The sequence below is a fragment of the Piliocolobus tephrosceles genome, chromosome 8 (genome assembly GCF_002776525.5).
Source record: "Piliocolobus tephrosceles isolate RC106 chromosome 8, ASM277652v3, whole genome shotgun sequence".
Taxonomy (NCBI): domain Eukaryota; kingdom Metazoa; phylum Chordata; class Mammalia; order Primates; family Cercopithecidae; genus Piliocolobus; species Piliocolobus tephrosceles.
This window is the reverse complement of record NC_045441.1, coordinates 87,403,667-87,424,478: the sequence shown is the minus strand read 5'-3', so window position 1 is coordinate 87,424,478 and position 20,812 is coordinate 87,403,667. Positions and strand designations below refer to the sequence as shown.

At 34.0% G+C, this 20,812-nt stretch overlaps 1 protein-coding gene across 1 annotated transcript in view; it reads right to left on the bottom strand.

Annotated features, from left to right (window-relative positions):
• Positions 1-8,542: 8,542 nt before the first annotated feature.
• SEMA3D (semaphorin 3D) overlaps positions 8,543-20,812 on the bottom strand; it is a 162,157-nt gene continuing 149,887 nt past the window's right edge. The window contains exons 17-18 of the mRNA XM_023226655.2: positions 20,089-20,228; positions 8,543-12,908 (exon numbers count right to left, since the gene is read on the bottom strand). Coding sequence (XP_023082423.1) covers positions 12,483-12,908; positions 20,089-20,228 — 566 coding nt within the window. The 3' untranslated portion in view covers positions 8,543-12,482. The remainder of the gene's footprint in view (positions 12,909-20,088; positions 20,229-20,812) is intronic.

The window sequence follows — 20,812 nt, the reverse complement described above, 5'->3', positions numbered from 1 at the left end:
TCTTTGTCTTTGTTGGATTGGGTTAGTTCAAAGACCTTTTCTTTGAGCTTTGAATTTCTTTCTTCTACTTGTTCAATTCTATTGCTGAGACTTTCCAGATAATTTTGCATTTCTATAAGTGTGTCCATTGTTTCCTGAAGTTTTTATTGTTTATCGTTTATGCCGTCTATTTCCTTGAATATTTCTCCTTTCACTTATTGTATCATTTTTTGGATTTCCTTACATTCCTCTTTGCCTTTCTCTGGTGTCTCCCTGATTACCTTAAAAACTAACCTCCTGAATTCTTTTTTAGGTAAATCAGGGATTTCTTCTTGGTTCAGGTCCATTCCTGGTGAACTAGTGTGATTTTTTGGAGGTGTTAAAGAACCTTGTTTTGTTATATTACCAGAGATGGTTGCTGGTTCCTTCTCACTTGGGTCAGAGGAGAGGGCTAGAGCTGAAGACTGTTGTTCAGATTCTTTTGTCCCACAGGATGTCACCTAGATGTAGTACTCTCCCCCTTTTCCTATGGGTATGGCTTCCTGAAAGCTGAGCTGTAGAAATTCTCTCTCTTCTGGATCTAGCCACCCAGCAAGTCTACCAGGTTCTGTGCTGATACTGGGGATTGTCTGCATAGAGTCCTGTGATGTGATCTGTCTGTGGGTCTCTCTACCACAGATACCAGCAACTGTTCTGGTGGAGGTTCTGGTGGTGTGAAAAGGACTCCATGAGGGTTCTTAGCTTTGGTGGTTTAATGCACTATTTTTGTGCTGATTGTCCCCCTGCCAGGAGCTGGAGCTTTCTCGAAAGCATCAGCTGTGGTCTGGAGAGGAACCAGTGGTGGGCAGGGTCCTAGAACTCCCAAGAGTATATGCCCTTTGTCTCTAGTTACCAGGGTGGGGAGGGAAGGACCATCAGGCGGGAGCAGGGCTAGGCATATCTGAGCTCAGACTCTCCTTGGGCAGGTCTTGCTGCAGCTGCTGTGGGGACTAGGGGTAAGGTTACCAGGTCAATGGAGTTATATTCCTAGGAGGATTATGACTGTTTCTACTGTGTCATGCTGGTTGTCAGGAAAGTGGGGGAAAGCTGGCAGTCACAGGCCTCACCCAGATCCCATGAAATCCGAAGGGCCGGTCTCACTCCCACCATGCCCCGCCCCCAACAGTACCCAGTCTGTTTCCAGTCAGTGGGCAAGCTGGGCTGAGAATTTGCCCCAGGCTACCCACATCCCAGCTGCAAAACCAAATATGGCTTTCTTTCTTCCCCTGCCTGCAGAGTCTGTACACTGAATTCACTCCCTCCCCTGAGTTCTGGCCAGGGGGCTTCTCGATCAATTCAAATAGTTACAAAGCTCAGCTGGAGATTTCCTTCTCCCTGTGGCCTTTTTCCGGTGCCTCTGGCTGCCCTCCGGAAGGACCCCTGTGAAGCCAGGCAAAAACAGCTTGCTAGGGAACCCAATGAGCTTCCAGGCCTTTTTCTGCTGCTTTTTCTACCTCTATATTTCACTCGGTTCTCTAAATTGACTCAGCTCCAAGTAACATCAAAATCTTCTCCCATAATCTAGGCCCTCAGTTTCTTCAGTGGAGGGATGTGTTCCAGGGTGGATGATCCCCCTTTCCCACTTCCACATTTTGGGCCCTCACAGTATTTGGGGTATATCCTGGGTCTTGCAGGATCAATCCACTTCCTTCAGGCGCTCTATGAGTCCTCTCAGACTTGCTGATTTGTTTCTGCATTCATTCTGGAGCAAAAATTCATGATGCAGGCCTCCACACACTGCTCTGTGCATCCGAGTTGGAGCTGCAATCTAATCCTGCCTCCTGTCCATCGTGATCCCCGTGGACTCTTTGCTCAGTATTTTTAATATATATTTGTCTTCTTTATTTCTGTATCTTTTTGCTTTATGTTTATTTCTTATTCATAACTTGCTAGAATTTTTTAAGCCCATCTGAATTCTTTGTCTTAATTAATGAATTGAATATTTTATTTTTCCCTTTGTTCTACATATCATATTAGGTCATGTTCCCATTCCCTTGTTTCATATTTGATACACACAATCCACCCTCATTCCTTTCTTTTGTTCTGCTTTTTCCTGGATAAAAATAGTTATCTTCAATTAGTTTAAATGACAATATTATTTTATTTCTATAGTGGTTATCCTTAAGACATATATGTATTCATGGTTATGATTTCTTACACTTATTAGTATCTATATTTCCTCACTTATAAAATAAGAATTGAACACTTTTATTTTCATTTGGTTCCTATCACCCTTCACACCATCCTATTGACATTGTCTTTTAGCATTTCTTTAGGGTTAATTGGGAGGGATAAACCAGAACTTTATCTAATTTGCCATCTTGGAAAGATATGCCACAAAATACTTCTCTATGCTATTCATTCCCTTGGTTAGAGTAAATGGAAAATAAAGAAGAGTTGTCTAAGCTGTGTGATTTTCCCTCTTAGATTGCATAGATATACATCTCTATCATATACATCTCAGTTAATTCTCTACGTACAGAAATATATTAATTTTTATATTTTTGTTAAATTATTTGTATACTTATATAAAATGATGCTATATGAATGTTAAATAACCAAAAGATATTATTTTTGTTTGTTATTTGTTGTTTGTTGTTTTTATGTAATCACAAAAAAGGCAAAGAGCTACAAGTTTCAGTAATGACTAGAAATGCTTGTTTCTGAGGAGCTGGTCCAAAAGAGCTGATTTCTGTTTATCAAATTACATGTATCATCCTGGGTTCAAATTCAGATCAAAATTCTCATATATAAGTATTTTATTTTTAAAAATGCATAATGAGTTTTATTGTTACTATTGAAGTCAATGACAGAAATTAACTTTATTATAATAGTTTGTGTAAGAGTAATTGAGGTTCTTACCATTACTTTTAGTGGCAAAACCACAATTAATTTTGCATCAACTTAATATTTTGCTGTTAATGGATCAAATATGTATATATATACAATATGCCTAATTCAACTACATTTTTGAGATGATAAATAATGGTAGAAAATGGATGAGAAACTGTTATAATTTTGGTTTGGTCTCATTTAGTGCTGAGATTTAAAATTCTAATAGAATTTTTTCAAGAAGACTATATCTAAGACTTTGTACTCTTTAAACTAAATAAAACAGAAAAATAATAGGAAAAAATAATTTAAAATATTTTTAACCCAAAACCGTCAGAGAAATCTGTCAATATTTTACTATGCCATGAATGTACATCTTTAAAGCTTTCTTCAAAGACCTCTTCAAAGTTCCTGTGCTTAAAGAAACCATCTATTACAAATTCTGTGGGCCCTAGGTCTATCAGTTTGAAACTGTAGTTTATGGCACTGAGTCCACCTGAGTCAAAGCAATTTGACAAAAAAAAAAAAAAAAAAAAAAAAAAGAAAAGAAAGAAAAAAAGACCAACAACATCAGTTTGTAATTGTTTTCCTTAGAACAGATGAGCATTCAAAATGAAAATAGAGCTTCATCAATTTACTAATTGAATTAAAAATAGGTACATGGGGTAGGAATTTTAGAAAATACTTTCATTTGGTGGAATTTTTTCTTACTAGTTTTTACAATAACAAATCATAATTTAAAGAAAAATTGTTTTGCAAAAGTTTTAACTATTTTAGTTGATACAGATTGTAGTAGATATTAAGAATAAAGATTTAGTCCTTAATAAAATTAGTTTCTGATGAAAAAAAGGAAATTCATAAACTTTAAGCTCTTTTATACCTTAGAGACATTGCATTGGGGTACAGAGAAATTAATGTTGACTTACATCAAGATATACACTAATTTTAGCACCAAGTTGACCATCCCTTTCTGTTTATGTTCACTGCATTCCCTACTACATTGCTTCTGTCATCTCTAGGCCAGAAACCACAAAATAACCCCAACTGTAATTTTGCCTGAACACCAAACCCGTGTATAAAACTGCCTACCAGATACTCCTCAAATCTTCTCATACTCATAGAGTTCAATGCTGAAACCATGTTCTCCCAATCCCATCCTGTTTCCCCCACTGTACTTCCTCTTACTTTTAAATGACACTAACATCCACCCAGTTGCACACCATGAACATCAAGGAGTCGTTTTTAATTCTATGCTTATTTTTCATATATGAAAATTCTGAAATCTCACTATGCCACTTCTCTGCTTAAAAATACCAAAATGTCTCCCCCTGCCTACACAATTAAATCGCTACATAGTGAGAACAAGAACTTTCTAATAATCAGACCCTTGTCTTCTTGTCAAACTTTCTGTAATTTCCAACACATGAATAAAGTGTGGCAATTCTCACTCTTAGTTTTGGCCATAGCTACTGAAACCGAAGGCTACTTCCAAATATCTTTAAAGACTATAACAGCACAAATTACCACAGGAGATTCAAAGTTTTTTTGTTTATTCATGTTTCAGTGATAAAAATGACCTGCAAGAAAGCTAGAATTTAAACACAATTCAATAATTGGAGATAATTGTGCAACAGTAATTTGTTTCAATATATTAAAAGCGTAGAGAAATATCACCCATTGAACAACCGTTTTCCTAATTCATTCAGTAAATTGATCTCATTTTCTCCTTATCTATGTTTTTGTACTTTAAACTAATACTCTCAGAATATGTTACCCTGTACTTCTAAAATACTTGTTTAAATATTCTATCTCCTCACTAGCAGAACCCAGTAAAATTGAGAATTTGCAAAGGTCTAAAATGTTGGGCTAAATTTTGACCTATGTCTACACATAGAATTTTCGTTGTGAATTAAAAGTGAAAATTAAATTGATATACAATCATTCTTTAAGGAAATAACCATGTGTGAGACTATTTAAAGACATCTAAAGTGATGTAAATATTTCTTCTTTATGCTTCAGGTTACATAAAGAGCATGAGTTGGTTTATAAATTTGATTTGTAAGCCAGGAAAAATAAACTTTATATTTTAAACATTAACCTTAAACAGTATTCAATCTAAGAAAAGGCCAGCTCAGCTGTTCAGAGTCTTCTGGTATATTAAGCAAATAGCTTGATATCCTAGATGTCTCAGGCATTTTCATAACAATATGTTGTTACTTTGAAGACTAGACATTATTCCTGGATCTCTGAGGTCAACCAAGGTCTTAGCTGACATATTTTTAAAATAATCAGGATGTTCAAGAAAGTCCATGTTTTAAGAGCAACTGGAACTGTATCTACTGTATAGTAGCCAAATGTTTACTATTTCTGTGTTATTCTTTTTTCTCTTTACCTCTCTGTCTTCAGAATTTACTACTGAGTAATTTGTTCTTTTGTTGAGATAGAGATACTTTATGTGCTTTTTATTTGAACTATTTCAAGCACACAATTATGTTGAAAGTAATACAGAGTACTAAAATTGTAATCTAACAATCAACTTTTTAAAATTCAACTTTTTACTATATTGGGTTTAGATTTTTTTAAAAAAGAATTTTAGGCCGGGTGCAGTGACTTACAACTGTAATCCCAGCACTTTGGGAGGCTGAGGCAGGCTGATCACAAGGTCAGGAGATGGAGACCATCCTGGCTAACACGGTGAAACCCCGTCTCTACTAAAAATAAATAAAAATAAATAAAATTAGCTGGGCATGGTGGCGCTCACCTGTAGTCCCAGTTACTCTACTTGGGAGTCTGAGGAAGGAGAATGGCATGAGCCCGGGAGGCAGAGCTTGCAGTGAGCTGAAATCGCACCACTGCTCTCCAGCCTGGGCGACAGAGCAAAACCCCGTCTCAAAAAAAAAAAAAAAAAAAAAGGAAAAAGAAAAAAAAAAAGTATTTTAAAAGCTATTGAAACAATTGTAGCTCCTTATGTCCTCATCTTTTCCTTTGATACTTACAGGAAAATTTATTTTGAATTTAGTACTTAACGTTTCCAAAAATTGTTTTTATATGTTTACTACTTACATATGAGCATATGTACCATAAGCGTTATCATTTGCTTCTTTAAACTTGATATACCCGGGACAATTTTTTTTGCATCCCTAGACTCCTTGATTTTACTTGTTTAACATTATATTTTTGAGATTTTTATGATAATACAACCTTTTTTTAAATTTAAATTTCTGTATCTAGTAAGTGTATTTCAAGTTATTCATTCTCCTTTTCTTGAACATATAGATTGTTTAGTTTTTCTGTTATAATTATCCTGTAATAGAGTTTCAAAAATGTCTACTACTACACATGTGGAGAAGTTTCTCAAGGGTATATATTAATTGTGAAGAGCTTGTTCTTGAGATAATTATACTCCAATACAGTTAAACATATAGATGAGTATTTTTAAATAATCAGACAGCAATTGGAAACTTTTTTTTTTTTTTTTTTTTTGAGATGGAGTCTCGCTCTGGCCCCCAGGCTGGAGTGCAGTGGTGCGATCTAGCTCACTGGAAGCTCCGTTTCCTGGGTTCAGGCCATTCTCCTGCCTCAGCCTCCCCAGTTGCTGAGACTACAGGCGCCCGCCACCACGCCCGGCCAATTTTTTGGATTTTTAGTAGAGACAGGGTTTCACCGTGTTTGCCAGGATGATCTCCATCTCCTCACATCCTGATCCGCCCACCTCGGCCTTCCAAAGCCCTGCAATTACAGGCATGAGCCGCCCCGCCCGGCGGGAAACCCGAAAAGAAGTAGTTACTTGCGGTAATAACATTTATCTCAATCCACTAAAATCCAACTTCATTGCTTATTGCCTAATCACTCTCCAAGGTGAGTGTTTATGCCAACATATACGTAATATAAAAGTATATGAGCTTTTGAAACAAAAAATAAAGGTGTTATGCCCAGACCGTTTATTCCCCAAAGAAGACCACCAGAGCCGAGTCAACGCCAAGCGACAAGGATCTTTATTGCAAGTTCGAACTTGGTCCCTCCGTTCCACAACATACAAGAGGGCCGCGAACGAGGCGTGTGCTCGCTTCTTATAGCCCGATGTAAACAGGATATGTAAAGTTACAGAGAAACAAGGGATTTATTCTGGTTACAGCATTACAATTGGTTTACATTTTAAGTTATACTTTTAGCAGTTTTCTTATTGGTTCCTGCGCTTTTATAATCAGTTGTAACTTTATGGGAGATTTTCCAGGTGTTGTTTTCCTTCTAAAGTTGAGATATACGGAGGAATGTGTTTGTGTCGGGCTCAGGAAATGGAGGCATATGGGGGGATGTGATGTGTCGGGCTCAAGGCTATGATATATGGAGGAATGTGTTTGTGTCCGGCCCAGGAAGTGGAGGCATAGGGGGGATGTGATGTGTCGGGCTCAAGGCTGTGATATATGGAGGAATGTGTTCTTTCAAAGGTATTTTCAACGTGATCTTCTTTGGGCAAGAGTTTTTTTGACTAGTAAAGCCATGTTAATAAAGACAGCAAGTTGTGTGGTCTTACATGCTTTCCATTCTCAACTAAACTGTTACATTCTTGTTTCTTCTGTCTTGGGAATTACTTAAGTGTCTTTATGTATTCCAACAAATATACCTGAAATTTTCTCAATTATTAATCTTGTATTTCATCTACAGTAAAAGCTGGGACATGATCTAGTACCTAACAGCTCTGCTATGGTCTGAATTTTTGTGTTCCCTCTTTCCTCAATTTATACATGGAAATCCTAACCCCCTCAAGGTGATGGTGTCAGAAAATGAGGCCTTGGGAAGGTGATGAGGTCATGAGAGTGGGACCCTGATGAGTGGGATTATTGCCTGTGTAAAATAGGCCAAGGAGAGCTCATTCACCCCTTCCCCTAGGTGAGGACCCACAAGAAGGCATCGTCTATGAATCAGAAAGTGGCCCTAACAAGACACAGAATCTGCCAGTACCTTGATCTTGAACTTCTCTGGCTTCAGAACTGTGAGAAATACATTTCTGTGGTTTATGAGCCACCCAGTTTATTGTATTTTTTTGGTAGCCCAAATGAAGTAATAATTTTTAAGTGTTTTGTGTGAAAATTATTTGTTCTTTTAAAGACTATTAGTGTAATCTTACATTACAAACTTATCAGTAAAGTCAGAAAACTTGACATTTCTCAAGACAGTATCTCTCTATATTATTTGAGTACCATATTTGTAGGACATTGTATTATTTATTTGCGAATATTAAATATTCTTCATGTGTGTCCAAATTGGCAAGAAATATGTGTCTGTAAAATAAATTTAAAAAATGTTTCTATAAAGCAAAATTAAAGACAAAATCCACCTTACTCTTTAATAAATTGTACTCCAATACAGCTAAACATATAGATAAGTGTTTTTAAATAATCAGATGGCAATTGGGAACTTTAAAATAAGTAGTTATTTGTGGTAATAACATTTATCTCAATCCACTAAAACCTAAATTAAATCACAATAAAGCTTGGCAATATAATTGTGTCAAATTGGGTGGGACACATTCTTTTCTTTCATAAATGAAATTACTGCATACTTACAGTGTAAAGTACATCTACTGAACATTTCTGAAAATATTGCATCTTATATTTTCTTTACTCTCATTTTATATATAAAATTTACCATATTTGGGGTTTAAAAACAAAATTTGCACACAAACCAGTAGTTTTTATAATCATAGAACGCTAATGTTTGTGTTTTATTATAATACAACCAAAATATACATTTAACAATTTTTAATTATTTCTTCTATAAGACTACATTTCTTATACAATAGCAAATTTATAAATTCAAAATTGATTGCTAACCACTCACAATACTAGAATTAAATTACATGATTAACTATGGCATCTGACAGATTTTGCCCTTTTCCAAAAATCATCTATCTCAAACACTTCCCATAAATACTTTATACTACAAAATATTTAAATGAGAGGTATAAGTCATGTGTATGATCCTGTCTTTGCACTCCTAATGTATGGAATCTGGGAATCTTAGATTTTATTTGTTTTACCTCACTTGTAAGATGAATTATTTAAAATTGTGATCATTTATGATGATAAAAATACATCTCCTATAAAAACACTTCAAATATCTTTTTTTTTTTTTCTTTTTCTTTTGGTTTGTTTCCAAATTATCCATTCCCAATAAGGCTAACCAATTCCAACATGTTTTTGAAGAAAAATGTGACATTCTAAAGGGAGGCTATTTCAATTTTGATTTCCCCTTGCATTATATAAATAAATATGAAATGTAACATTTAAGTTTAAGAAAATCAGTATTTAATGAATGCCCTTTTTATTATTTTGTGGACAGCTGAATGATATCAAGTTGTTCTTGGAAATTTAATTTTGATAATGAAAAGTAAAAAGTGACTACTGATAACTTATTGTTTAGTTGAGTCTGTAAAATTCAGCAGGAACAAAACATACTAGAATATGAAGAACCAAAATATGAACCAAAATCGAAATTCAAGAGTAAGACCATTTTGTAGCCAGCATATTGTAAAGAGCATTATTTTAGCCAACAGAATGATGAAACTTTATGAATTTTAATTCTTCCAATACTGTTGTGCCTTTTGCATATTACTAAATTTCTCTATGACTACTTTTCCATTTCTCAAGTAATTTGGTTGGTTTCCAAAAGTGTTTATTCAATAATTTGGATGTAGTATTTTGAGCTCTTTGGAAAAAAGGACTCCACATAAATTATTTAGACTATTCATTTCTAAATAAAATCTTCAAATTTACAATAAATTGAATGTAAATGAATGCAGACATGCAGGATTCTATTTAGCAGCATAAATTGCTGAAATGAAATTCAGAAAATTCAGAAAAGAACACACAAGGCAGTCAAAGACAAAAGTATTAGAGACAAGAAAAAATCAAAAACGTTAGAGTAAACAGGCATTTTAAGATCCCCTCCATAGAGAATCAATTTCTTAGAATATTTGAAACCATTAATTGTACTTTTCTTTTTCATTATTTTAAGGCAAATTTGATGACATAGTCAGTGGTGAGGAAGTATATAGTGTGTTTGTGGATTTAATATATTCATACTCTCTCTAAATATCCTACACAACTAAAAAGCTAAGAAAAAAACACAGTTTAGATATTCTTTATCTTTAAAAATACACATAAATATTTGTCCTCTATGTTGTTTTTTATTGTGTGAAATTTTATTTTACTAATAATATTTTTAATATATTTTAACTAATTATCATAAATTAAGAGTATTGTATCCAAAGCAGCCAGAATATTAGAGGTGGTCATAAAATAAGTTTCCCAAATTTGGTTTGAATAACTAGGATTAGAAAGAAGTGATTAAAAAATGGTTTGGACATTCAAATTTGGATAGAAATAAAATTTATTTTCATAAGTCAATCCTAACATTTGAGCTTCATGTAATTTTTCCAAAGTCATTCATATGTACTGTCGGACCCACAAATATTTTGAATTTTTTTTTAAATTAAAAATGTTCCCACTTAATTGCTTTGAGCTCGCTATGAGTTCCTGGAACATTTTGTCCAAGCAAATCTATAATTACAAACACTGTTGTTATGCCATTCAATTAGAAGTCTGGTCATGCCACACAGTTCTTCTGAATTACTTTTTAGATGAGTGATTTGTTCTGGTTCATTTTTATTAAAATTATTCCTTAGCTTTTCCTTACAGTGAAACACCTACAAATATTCATCAGTATAATATCAAAAGGGAATACTCAATCTCATATATCAGTTTGACCAGTTTGACTACTTTGAGATAGGTAACCAATGCAAATAAAATAAATATAACAGAGATAATGCTCTCAACATAAAGCCACAGATCTTGCATTACGTTGCCCTCTAATCACACGGATTTCTCACAGACTTTTCTTTCAAGATATGTAGAATGCATGAGAAACGAGCAATGTCTGTTATTTAGTTTTCTGAAAAGCTGCCTTCCATGTGAGGAAGTGACTAATTTTTCATTTCACACTATAAAGGGCGTGAAAAGGCAAAACCGAAGAAGGGTAAGGGTTCTGTGTTACAAGAAGGAAAGGTGAATTCTGCTTAAACAGACAGGAAACACACCATACATAGTCAGAGGGAAAGTTAAATTGAGAACATTTGAAAGTACTAACAAAATATGAAAGATGTTTATGTTAATATTGTGAGTTTGGTTCTTTTTACACGTGGCAGGTTTATTTATTGTTAAATTACTAAAACAATAATACTACCATTACAAAAGATTAACTCAGCAATGCGAAAAGGTTGCGTGAAGAAATAATGTCAAAGAGTTAATTTAACCCTTTCCGTTGTCAAAATTTTACACTTGTTTTGCTATTCAACAAATATATATCCCCACTCCCCAGCAATGTCATTTTCTTAATTCTCTTTGTGTTATATATTGTTTTCTCCTATTCACTGAAACATAATCACAAAATCCAATATACAGGAAAGAAAAAAGGCAGTAAAAAGAAATAATATACAGAGAATGATAAATATTTTTGAGAGAAAATATATATTGAAATATCATTGGTTATAAATAAAATATGTCTACCCTTCCTATGATTCTTCAGAAAAATTTATTTTTTTCTCAGACTTTTGCTAGCAGTTTGTTATAATCTAGATTTTTTTTACCAGATGAATTACAAATTGGCAGCTACTTATACTCTAGTGAAAAGAGCTCCATTACATTACTCTCACTTTATTTGTGATTGTTCTTCGTTTTCATGGGGATATGAGTTTTCCCCAAAGACAGAATTTATGGCTGTCTTTCCTTCTGTCTTCTAACAAATCCCATCTGCATGCCTTCCCATCAGGATGCATTATACATCATTATGTTTTCCTTGTTTTATTAAAATATTTTCCCATATCTTATTAAAATATTTATTAGGCATTCTCTCCCTGTAGAGCTTAGCATATATTCTAAAAACACATAACTAAGCACCAACTTCTCTCTGTGAACCTGTTACTCCTGACTAGTCAATAGAAATCCTGGGGGAAACATTAATGCCCTTCAGTAAATCAATGTTGTAGTACACTAAATTTAACCCCTGTGGCCACAAAGAAATAATGCACCTCTCCAAATTCCTATACCATTCTCCAGGAACAAATGGCTCACTGGGAAAGTTCCTGTTGATAATGGAAGTAGTTTTAATTTGTGTCTGACCTCTAATTCTCTACCACAAGGTAGCTGGTTCTCAATAGGAATGATATATCTGTTCATAAGAACGTAGCACAACTGCATGGTAAATTCCATGCTTAATGGACATTTGAGGGAATAAAGCACCTTATATACTATCAACTATGGTGCTTACTTAGCTCAATTATTTACATGACAATAAATTCCAAAACTCAAAACATAGAACATTTATAAATGTAAAGCCCCTATTTTTAGGATAATTCTTACACTTTGCTGGTGCAAGATTTGTTCTTGGAAAACTGGTTCAAATGATTTTTTTGCCCTTTCTTATATTCACCACATATTGTCTTAATCAGATTATTGTCTTGTGCCTTAGCAAAACTCCATGAGAAGCATTTATGAATTATTATAAGGGATATACAAAACAGCAGACAGTGTTTTTGTAGGTAAATAATTCTTTTCTTTAAATTAAGTAGAAAACTACGTGGCCACAGGTCTAGGGAGCTCATCCAGGTCTCTGTGATGTCTTCTATTTCTTTTCTTCTTCATTTCCTGCATGTGCTTCCACTTTGGGCCCCCCTTGTTTCGCTGTCTCCGCTTCTCCCTGTGCCACATCTGTTCGCAGTACTGGTCAAGGCTGAAGTTTGGGCTGCTAAGGATTTGGATGTAGTCTTTGTATCTCAACCGTGACTCAGCCAATAGATCCTTGACCTGCCCCTCCTCATGCTCTGCCCTCTGGGTATTTTCCATCTGTTCATTCTCAATGACATTCAAAGTCAGCTTTACTATGGTGTGGATGAAAGTGTGCTCCTGTGCTTTGCAGTAATACATCCCAGAATCCTTCTTCTGCAAACTTCGAATCAGTAGCCCATATTCCGTTTTGATGATTCTTTCATCAGGCTTCAACTGCAGAATTGGAAAAATATAGGTAATAAATTAAAAACAGAGAGAGCTAAGAGCAAATGAAAACAGGCTACATAGTTTTACTTAGATGAACCTAAAAGACATATTCACTGTGTCTTTGTCTCTGTCATCAAGCATAATATTGTCAGTCATAGTTTAAAAGGGTAAAAAAATTTAACTAAAGTAATCGCCCCCAAACTCTATCCTTAATTTTTCACATTTGTATCTTAGTAAGTCTAACAACCTTTGGAATACAGTTATTTTTTTTCTCCCAATTTACAGATAGGAATGAAAAACTGGAAACCATCAAATGACCTTCTTTACAGAGATTTCATATACAAATTACTATACCAAGATCATAAATTAGCACCTGAAATGTGGAGCAAGAATGCAACATTTACAACTATTGTATAGAGAACGAGCTTCAGTACATGCTACTACCTATAATGTAGAATAGAACAATAATTCCAAGTGGAATTTACTACTTTCCAGATATCACCAAATAAGTTATGTGAGTAGCATATGAAAGCTGTAAATGATGACTTCTTTAAAGTCAAAACCAAAGGTATGGGTATAGTCTTTTGGAAGTTAGAGCTGTAATTGAGTAGGACCCTAGTCAGAAGGTTAGCAACATTGAAAGCTGAATTTCCCTCTTTACTGTGGATTGAATTTTCATACTGTATGTATACGTGATACTTTCAACTGTCATTTGTGGAAATATTTGCCATGCCTTCGTATACTATGACATGGTAATGTGATTTCAAGTGTGAGAAAGCACAATGAACACAAAGAACTTCCACTGAAATGTGATGCTCTCCAGCCTTTGAAGCAATATTACTAAAAGACAATTCTAACATTAAGCTTGCCTGGCCCATGATATGGTGTGAATAATGAACCTATCTTCAGTAAAACCAGAGGCATGTTTACCCACTAAAGAGCCCTGCTTAATGTGGAGTATTGTTGAGTGGCTCAGCATTAAGTGGAATAACAAAAACAACAACAGCAGCAACAAAGAAGTCTGGAAGATTTCCCAGTTTACACATCTGCCCCTGTATTGTAGACTTTCAGATGATGGAAATCAAGGAAGCATAAAGATGGTTAAATTAAATTTATTTACAGTGGGTGGATTGTACTCTGCACATCTTTATGTGAAAATATGTAGGAAAAAAATCTCCCCAATTCTGGAAATATGAGAAAAGGAAAAGAAACATCTCTGGCTACTGGCCCAGTTAACTAACAAGTATATGGCAAGCCACCCTCTGTGCCAGAGAAGTGCAGCTGGCGGGGAACCATTTGAGGCCAAAGGCAGGTCACAGCTCAGATCCCTGGTTAATGAGGCTGAATGGTCTCCAGGCCTGCCTTTGCTCTGCACTGAATCCACACCATCAGAGCTTTGTGTGTTTGTTTCTCTTATGTTGCCCATTTGGTAAGCTGGATGTGGTATTCTTTTTCTTATGGATTTATTCTAAAAGCCCAGACATTTAGAAATGCTATTGTAATACAAACTAACTTTGAATTAATTTACATTCTCAGAAACCATAGGAGTCTCATGCCTAAAATAAATGTGATTTGAATTAGGAGAGTTTTAAATGGCCAAACTTAAACAGAAATGACCATGTCAAATTTAATACACTACGTATAATTATTTTTTTCCCCTTAGATAATCTCACTGTATTTTTTTTTTAATTTAATACATTTTAGGTATCAAAATACTAGCTTCATAACCGAACCTTCTGGTCTCTACTCTGTTTCCTATGATGACTCATTTATCTTCCCCCATTGGTCTCCCATCTATCAAGTTGGTGGTGCAGCATATGGTGTATTTGGGGGATTAAAAGCAAAGCTCTTTGAAGGTTAAAATGTGAAGTATTATTAGCAACATTACATACTACTGCCATGCTGCTTGAGAGGTAATATTTTGAAGCCTTTATTACTGTAATTCTTTTAATAGAAAATGGCCTGAGGTTATTAGCATGACAATCAAAGTGGATATCTCCAGTTCTAGTTCATCTCTAGATTTCCTTTACATAACTGGTACTCTTGCTAATGTTTAAATTACATTTAATGTGGCTTTTAGAGATTGTCACAGCTCTGACTAGGACTTTTGATTGTTCTCTTTAATCTTCTGACAGGAAGAAATTATGACTTGATCTCACACATATTGTGCAACACTTCATCATTGCTTTTGCTATTATCTTTTTGTATCCTGTTTATGTTGTTGTACTTTGAGGTCTGGTCCCCTTCCATCCTTTTCCCTCTAATTCTGTCCCCACAGGACTCAGGATTCCATAAACACCTGGCATTCCATTACACGGTCATGATCTTTCAACTTTCTTTTCTTCTGTGGAGTGCTGGATTTGTTCTTTGGTTTTTGACCTACAGATATACTTGATTTAATAAATTTCCAGCTTTCTACATCTAACTAATGTCAATTAGACCATTTAACAATTTTTTACTTGCTGAAATTTCAATAATATGCTTTTAGTAAACTGGCAGCTCTAATAAAAGACATTTTGAATAGATATATTTACAGAGAATGTTTACAATCTAGAGATAAAAATCTGTGACCCAGAAACTAAGTAGTTGATTAACATTTGCCTACTTTACATTCCCTTTCTCTGTAATGCTTTCATTCTTTGCTGAAACAGGATGCATTATGCAGACTGTATCTCAACAGTGAAATGTCAGCACAGTCAATTTAGAAAATTCAGCTCCTCTACAAAGAGATAATGTAATTTCTGGTCACTGATTTAAACTCTTGGAATTTTCTCCACTCTAGAAGTGATAAGTAAAAACTGCTCAACTTTACAAATTAAAACTATGTTTGAGCTGGGGTCGACTATCCATTTGCCTAATGTGAACAAGGATAATATATCTGGCATTATTAAATGTAGATCTCCAGTGAAGGGCAATTCATTTAACATGAGAAGAGTAACATGGAAGGGACAAAGGACATTTAAGTATTAAGCAGCAGGTAAAGGTCAGCGACTTTATCTCTTATAATAGCAGTCTAATGGTAGTTCTTTTACAGATAATTCAACTGTCAGTTCTTCCATAGTAAAAGCACTGCACATGCCTTGGAAGAGGTCAGGGCTTCAAAAATATCCCCTTTCTCTAACAAATAGAAAATATTACTAGTGGGAAATTAGGATTAAAAAATAAAGAAAGCTGCTTGTGTGAGAGAACAAATGTCTGCAAAACTGTGGCAAAAATTTTTCTGTATTTAAAAAATACACTGAAAAGTTTTCTTATTTAATTTGGAAGAAAGGAAAAGGAACTGGAATAGAATCATTTGTATACATGTTTTTAAATTTATCAGAGTTTACTTACATGACACTGTATATGATCCATCTATTAATATACCACAAAACCAATAATTAATATTTTTAAGCAAACATTAGAAAAAGGAAAACTTGCTAAACCGGATGCTAGAGCAATGAGCTCATTATTAAAAAGAAAAATCAAATATATACATACATAAATAACTACTAGATTAATTTACTATCTTTGGGTACATGTAAATATAATATGTAAAATATAAATGTAAAAATCATAAAATAACTAGAAAAAATATGTAATTGATGTCTGATTGGGGAAGGAGTCTTTAAGCATAACAGGTGAAATATCACAGAGCCATAAATCAACAGATTTGCCTGTATAAAATAAAATATGTAGGAAAGTCAGAAATTGTCAGAAACAAAAGAAATGTAAAATAAAATAAATGTATAAACGTGTAACATTAAATTATTAATATATGTAATATACAAAGGACTTATTACAATTATTATTAAATAAATGTGCCTATATAAAGTAAGCAATGACAGGTAAGACAATTCGCCAAATACAACTGAAGCCAAGAACCAAGACACATAAGAAGGTCGTTTCGCATCCACTAATATGCAAAGAAGTAGATATTAAGGCAATACAGTTTTCATGTTAAACTAGCAAACATTTTCTTAAATTGTGAACCATAATTTTGCCTCAGGGATTTATAATAGACACTAATACAGTGATTTTTATGTGAAATTAGCAATATGGTGTTGTTTATCAAAATCCATAAAGATAACAAATGTCTTTAACTTATTTTACTTCAAAGATTTTTTCCTAAGAAAATAGTTAGAAAAGCAGAGAAAGACTCAGGTATAACAAAGTTCATTATTATTATTTCAAGCAGGAACATGATCTAGTGAGAGAACACCTGGAATACCTATGGATAACTAAGGCATCAGGGTGGGATGTGTGGGAGACAGAAAAAGCATGGTATTGACATTAAATGATAATGGAAAATGCTCACAGTGCAGTGGTGAGTGGAAAAAAAAGCTGGAATAGACATCAAAATATTATTTATGCTTATCTACACTTAGTGGCCTCATACTTCTTTTATGTGTTACTATAATTTTAAAATCATTTATATTGCTTTTAGAATAAAAATAAAATAAGATCTACAAGTGGAATAATGCAAATATTTGAATATTTTTAAAATATTATTAACATAAACAGAGAAAATATAGTACAGCCTCGTTTACTTATTCAGATCCCAAAAGTTCAACAGAAGCTTGGGGACTGCCAATTGACTCGCTAGTTACAGCATAAACATCATCAATTTTAAGAACAGTTTTATAAGAAAGTCAGCAGATAACTGACTCATGACCTCCCGTACAGCACCCAACTGTGAAACAGCTCAGTAAGGAAATGTTCTCCTCCTGGCAGAGAATAACCTGGTGACAGCCTCTGTGCCACAGGAGATCACAGTCCCTCCTGCAGGCTGTTTTTGAGTGGAGGAAAGATTCCAAACTGTGACCTTATGGGTAAGAAGCAGAAGGCATCCTGCTGGGAAAAATACTTCAAGTATAATCTGGATATTGCCCTTTTCCTCAGCTCAGGAAGCAGTATTGCATATCTTGGATAATGTGAAAGTCTCTATTTACAAAGATAAATGAAAATACCAGTTGAAATATTACAGTGAAGATACTTTTAAGTAAAATTCAATAAATATTTCTGCTCCATTGAAATTCATGGAGCATGGTACCATTATGAATATATAATATACTTTTAAAAGGTAAATTAAAGTAATGCACAGAATTTTCAAGAAAATGCAAAATGTGAATGCAAACAACCAGAGGCAAATGTAAGTATCTAGAGCTGAGAGATGAACTCAAACAGAGGACCACATATTTTTAAAAATCAGATTAAATTTCCCATGAAGAAAAATCCATTTATTAAAGAATTATATTTAACTGAAAAGCAATTATCAAACTTTATTTGCTATGAAATTCAAAATATTGGTTTGTGACACTTAAGATTAAAACATTGCAACATAATAAAATATCTGCAAGTTAAAAAATTTCAGTATCGTTCTTTCAATATTTCTAGTAAATGCCTTGTATTTTGAAATTAAATAATCATTTCTGTATCAAATAATATCTCAATATAAATGTGAAAAATTGAACCCTTAAAATAAATATTCAGTGTAAATATGAATCTGCCATAGTCTTAGGACTTATGGAAGTCAGGAATGATGATGTATCTAGTTTTATTGGTGAAATTTGACTTAACAAAACATGAAGTTATTCTTTTATTTATATATTAAGTATGTAAAGAGTTAATACTTAGAAAAAGTTATTCTTGTAGCTGTTAGATGAAGAGAATGATGTTAAACTCTTCATGTAACAGTAGAACTATATCTTTAAATCAATTTATTTTGATAAAATTTGATTTTTTTACTTGAACCTCAGCATCTTTGACATTTGGAGTGACATAGTTTTTTACTGTGAGGGACTGTGCATTGTAGAATTTTTAGAATCATCTTTGACCTCTACCCAGTACACACCAGGGGCACCCACTTGGCCACCCACCCACCCAGCTGTGATGTTCAAAAATGTCTCCAGACATAGCCCAATGTTGGCACTCTGGAAACAAAATTACTGGAGGTTGAGATCCACTGTTCTGTACTAATGTTTGACTTAATTACATGTACTATTTTAAATGTTTATAGACTTGTCAATGAGGCTGATATTTTAGGGAAATTTGATCTACTTATATAAGAGAGAAACTAAGTGCTAGAGAAGTTACGATCTGCTCATGAATTCTCAGGAGTCAAGCCAAAGGTAGAACTAATATTTTCTAAACACATGATTAGTACTCTTTCCTGATCCACATGTAAAATATCCTCATTAATAGGGTATCTGTAATTTACATGCATATTTTACAGTTGTGAGCACCTCTTTATTGAAATTCTACATTCTCATATGCATTTTTTCACTTAATATTATAGTAACTTTTGAATTTATCTTGTTGACTTGGAAAACTGGGGGCTCAGGAACATTACCAAAGGTTTAAGGACCATGTTTCAACTCAAGATATGTAATTCTGAATCTTGTGTTCTTTCCATTATTCATTACAGTGTCCTTAGTTTAACATGTCTGGATATTTATCTAATTTGCTCATATAATTTGATAAACATAGATATTTCTGGTTTTTTTTTTTTTTTTTTTTTAGATGGAGTCTTGCTCTGTCGCCCAGGCTGGAGCATGATCTCGGCTCACTGCAAGCTCCGCCTCATGGGTTCACGCCATTCTCCTGCCTCAGTCTCCCCAGTAGCTGGGAGTACAGGCACCCGCCACCACACCCGGCTAATTTTTTTGTATTTTTAGTACAGACAAGGTTTCACCAAATTAGCCAGGATGGTCTCGATCTCCTAACCTCATGATCCGCCCGCCTCGGCCTCCAAAAGTTCTGGGATTACGGCATGAGCCACCACGCCCGACCAGATATTTCTGTTTTAATACAACCTCAACATGCTTCATTTCACGATCTAAATTAAACACAATGCGAACTAAAATGCAGTCACTGTGCTACTATGGGAAGAAAAATGTGGTGTTCTTGTTATTAGTCAGGGCTTTTTTCCTAAATATAGGCAATCTATGAAATATGGAATTTGGGAAAAAAAATGTAAAATCTTTAAAAAATTCAGTCTACTTTTAAATATATTTTATGAAAACATTTGTGTGAAGTTGGCCTATTCTTATCTCAAAGCTATTGTTACTTTTGGTGTTAGTAAGCAAAAACTTTTTTTTTCTTAATCAAATAATGATAACAGTAGCATACAGCACTAAAAGTTGAACATCTCTCAATCGTACACTATTTCCCTCAAAGTGAGTATTCTTTGATGACAACAGCTTACCTCCTCTCGATGCTCATCCCCTGACCTCTGGATATACCATTTAATAGTTGCTTGTTGGGATTTAGGTATACATTCCAGAAAGGTTGAGTTAAATTCAATGCCAAAAATCACCTTTTCATCAGCAGTTTCATGACTAATGCCTAGAAAGCAAACATGGAATAAGAGATTAACCTTGACCTGATTTTAAAAGCAACGGGAAAACAGACTGATTCAGAACAGATGCCATGGGGAAAGAATCATATACATTATTAAAGAGAAAGGAAATTCATGTTATAATATTGTTACCTGAGACAAATATTACACAATAGATGGATTTTTAAAATTTTATCCCTGTATTGTAAGTTTTATTCTTTCATCAATATATTAGCTATTTGCACTTGATTTTAAAAAATAATATTCATAATATCTAACTCTATATATTGAGATTTTTTCTTTGGGCTGAATAAATCGTTTGCATCTTTTAGTCCTTTAATACTTTTTTGTTAACATAAAATATAAACAAGTTTGTAGATAGTTCTGGAGGAGCAGTTTGCTTTAATTTAAAGGCAATTTCTATCATGAATTGATCCACAGAGCTGATCAGATAACAGAAAATTTTGATATCAGAAAAGTAAGTTATAGTGATCTACACTTGATAAAATTCTATGATGATGATCATGAGACACATGCACTAACACTCAATATCTGGGCCTTAATTAATCTATCATTTTTATGCTTTTTTATA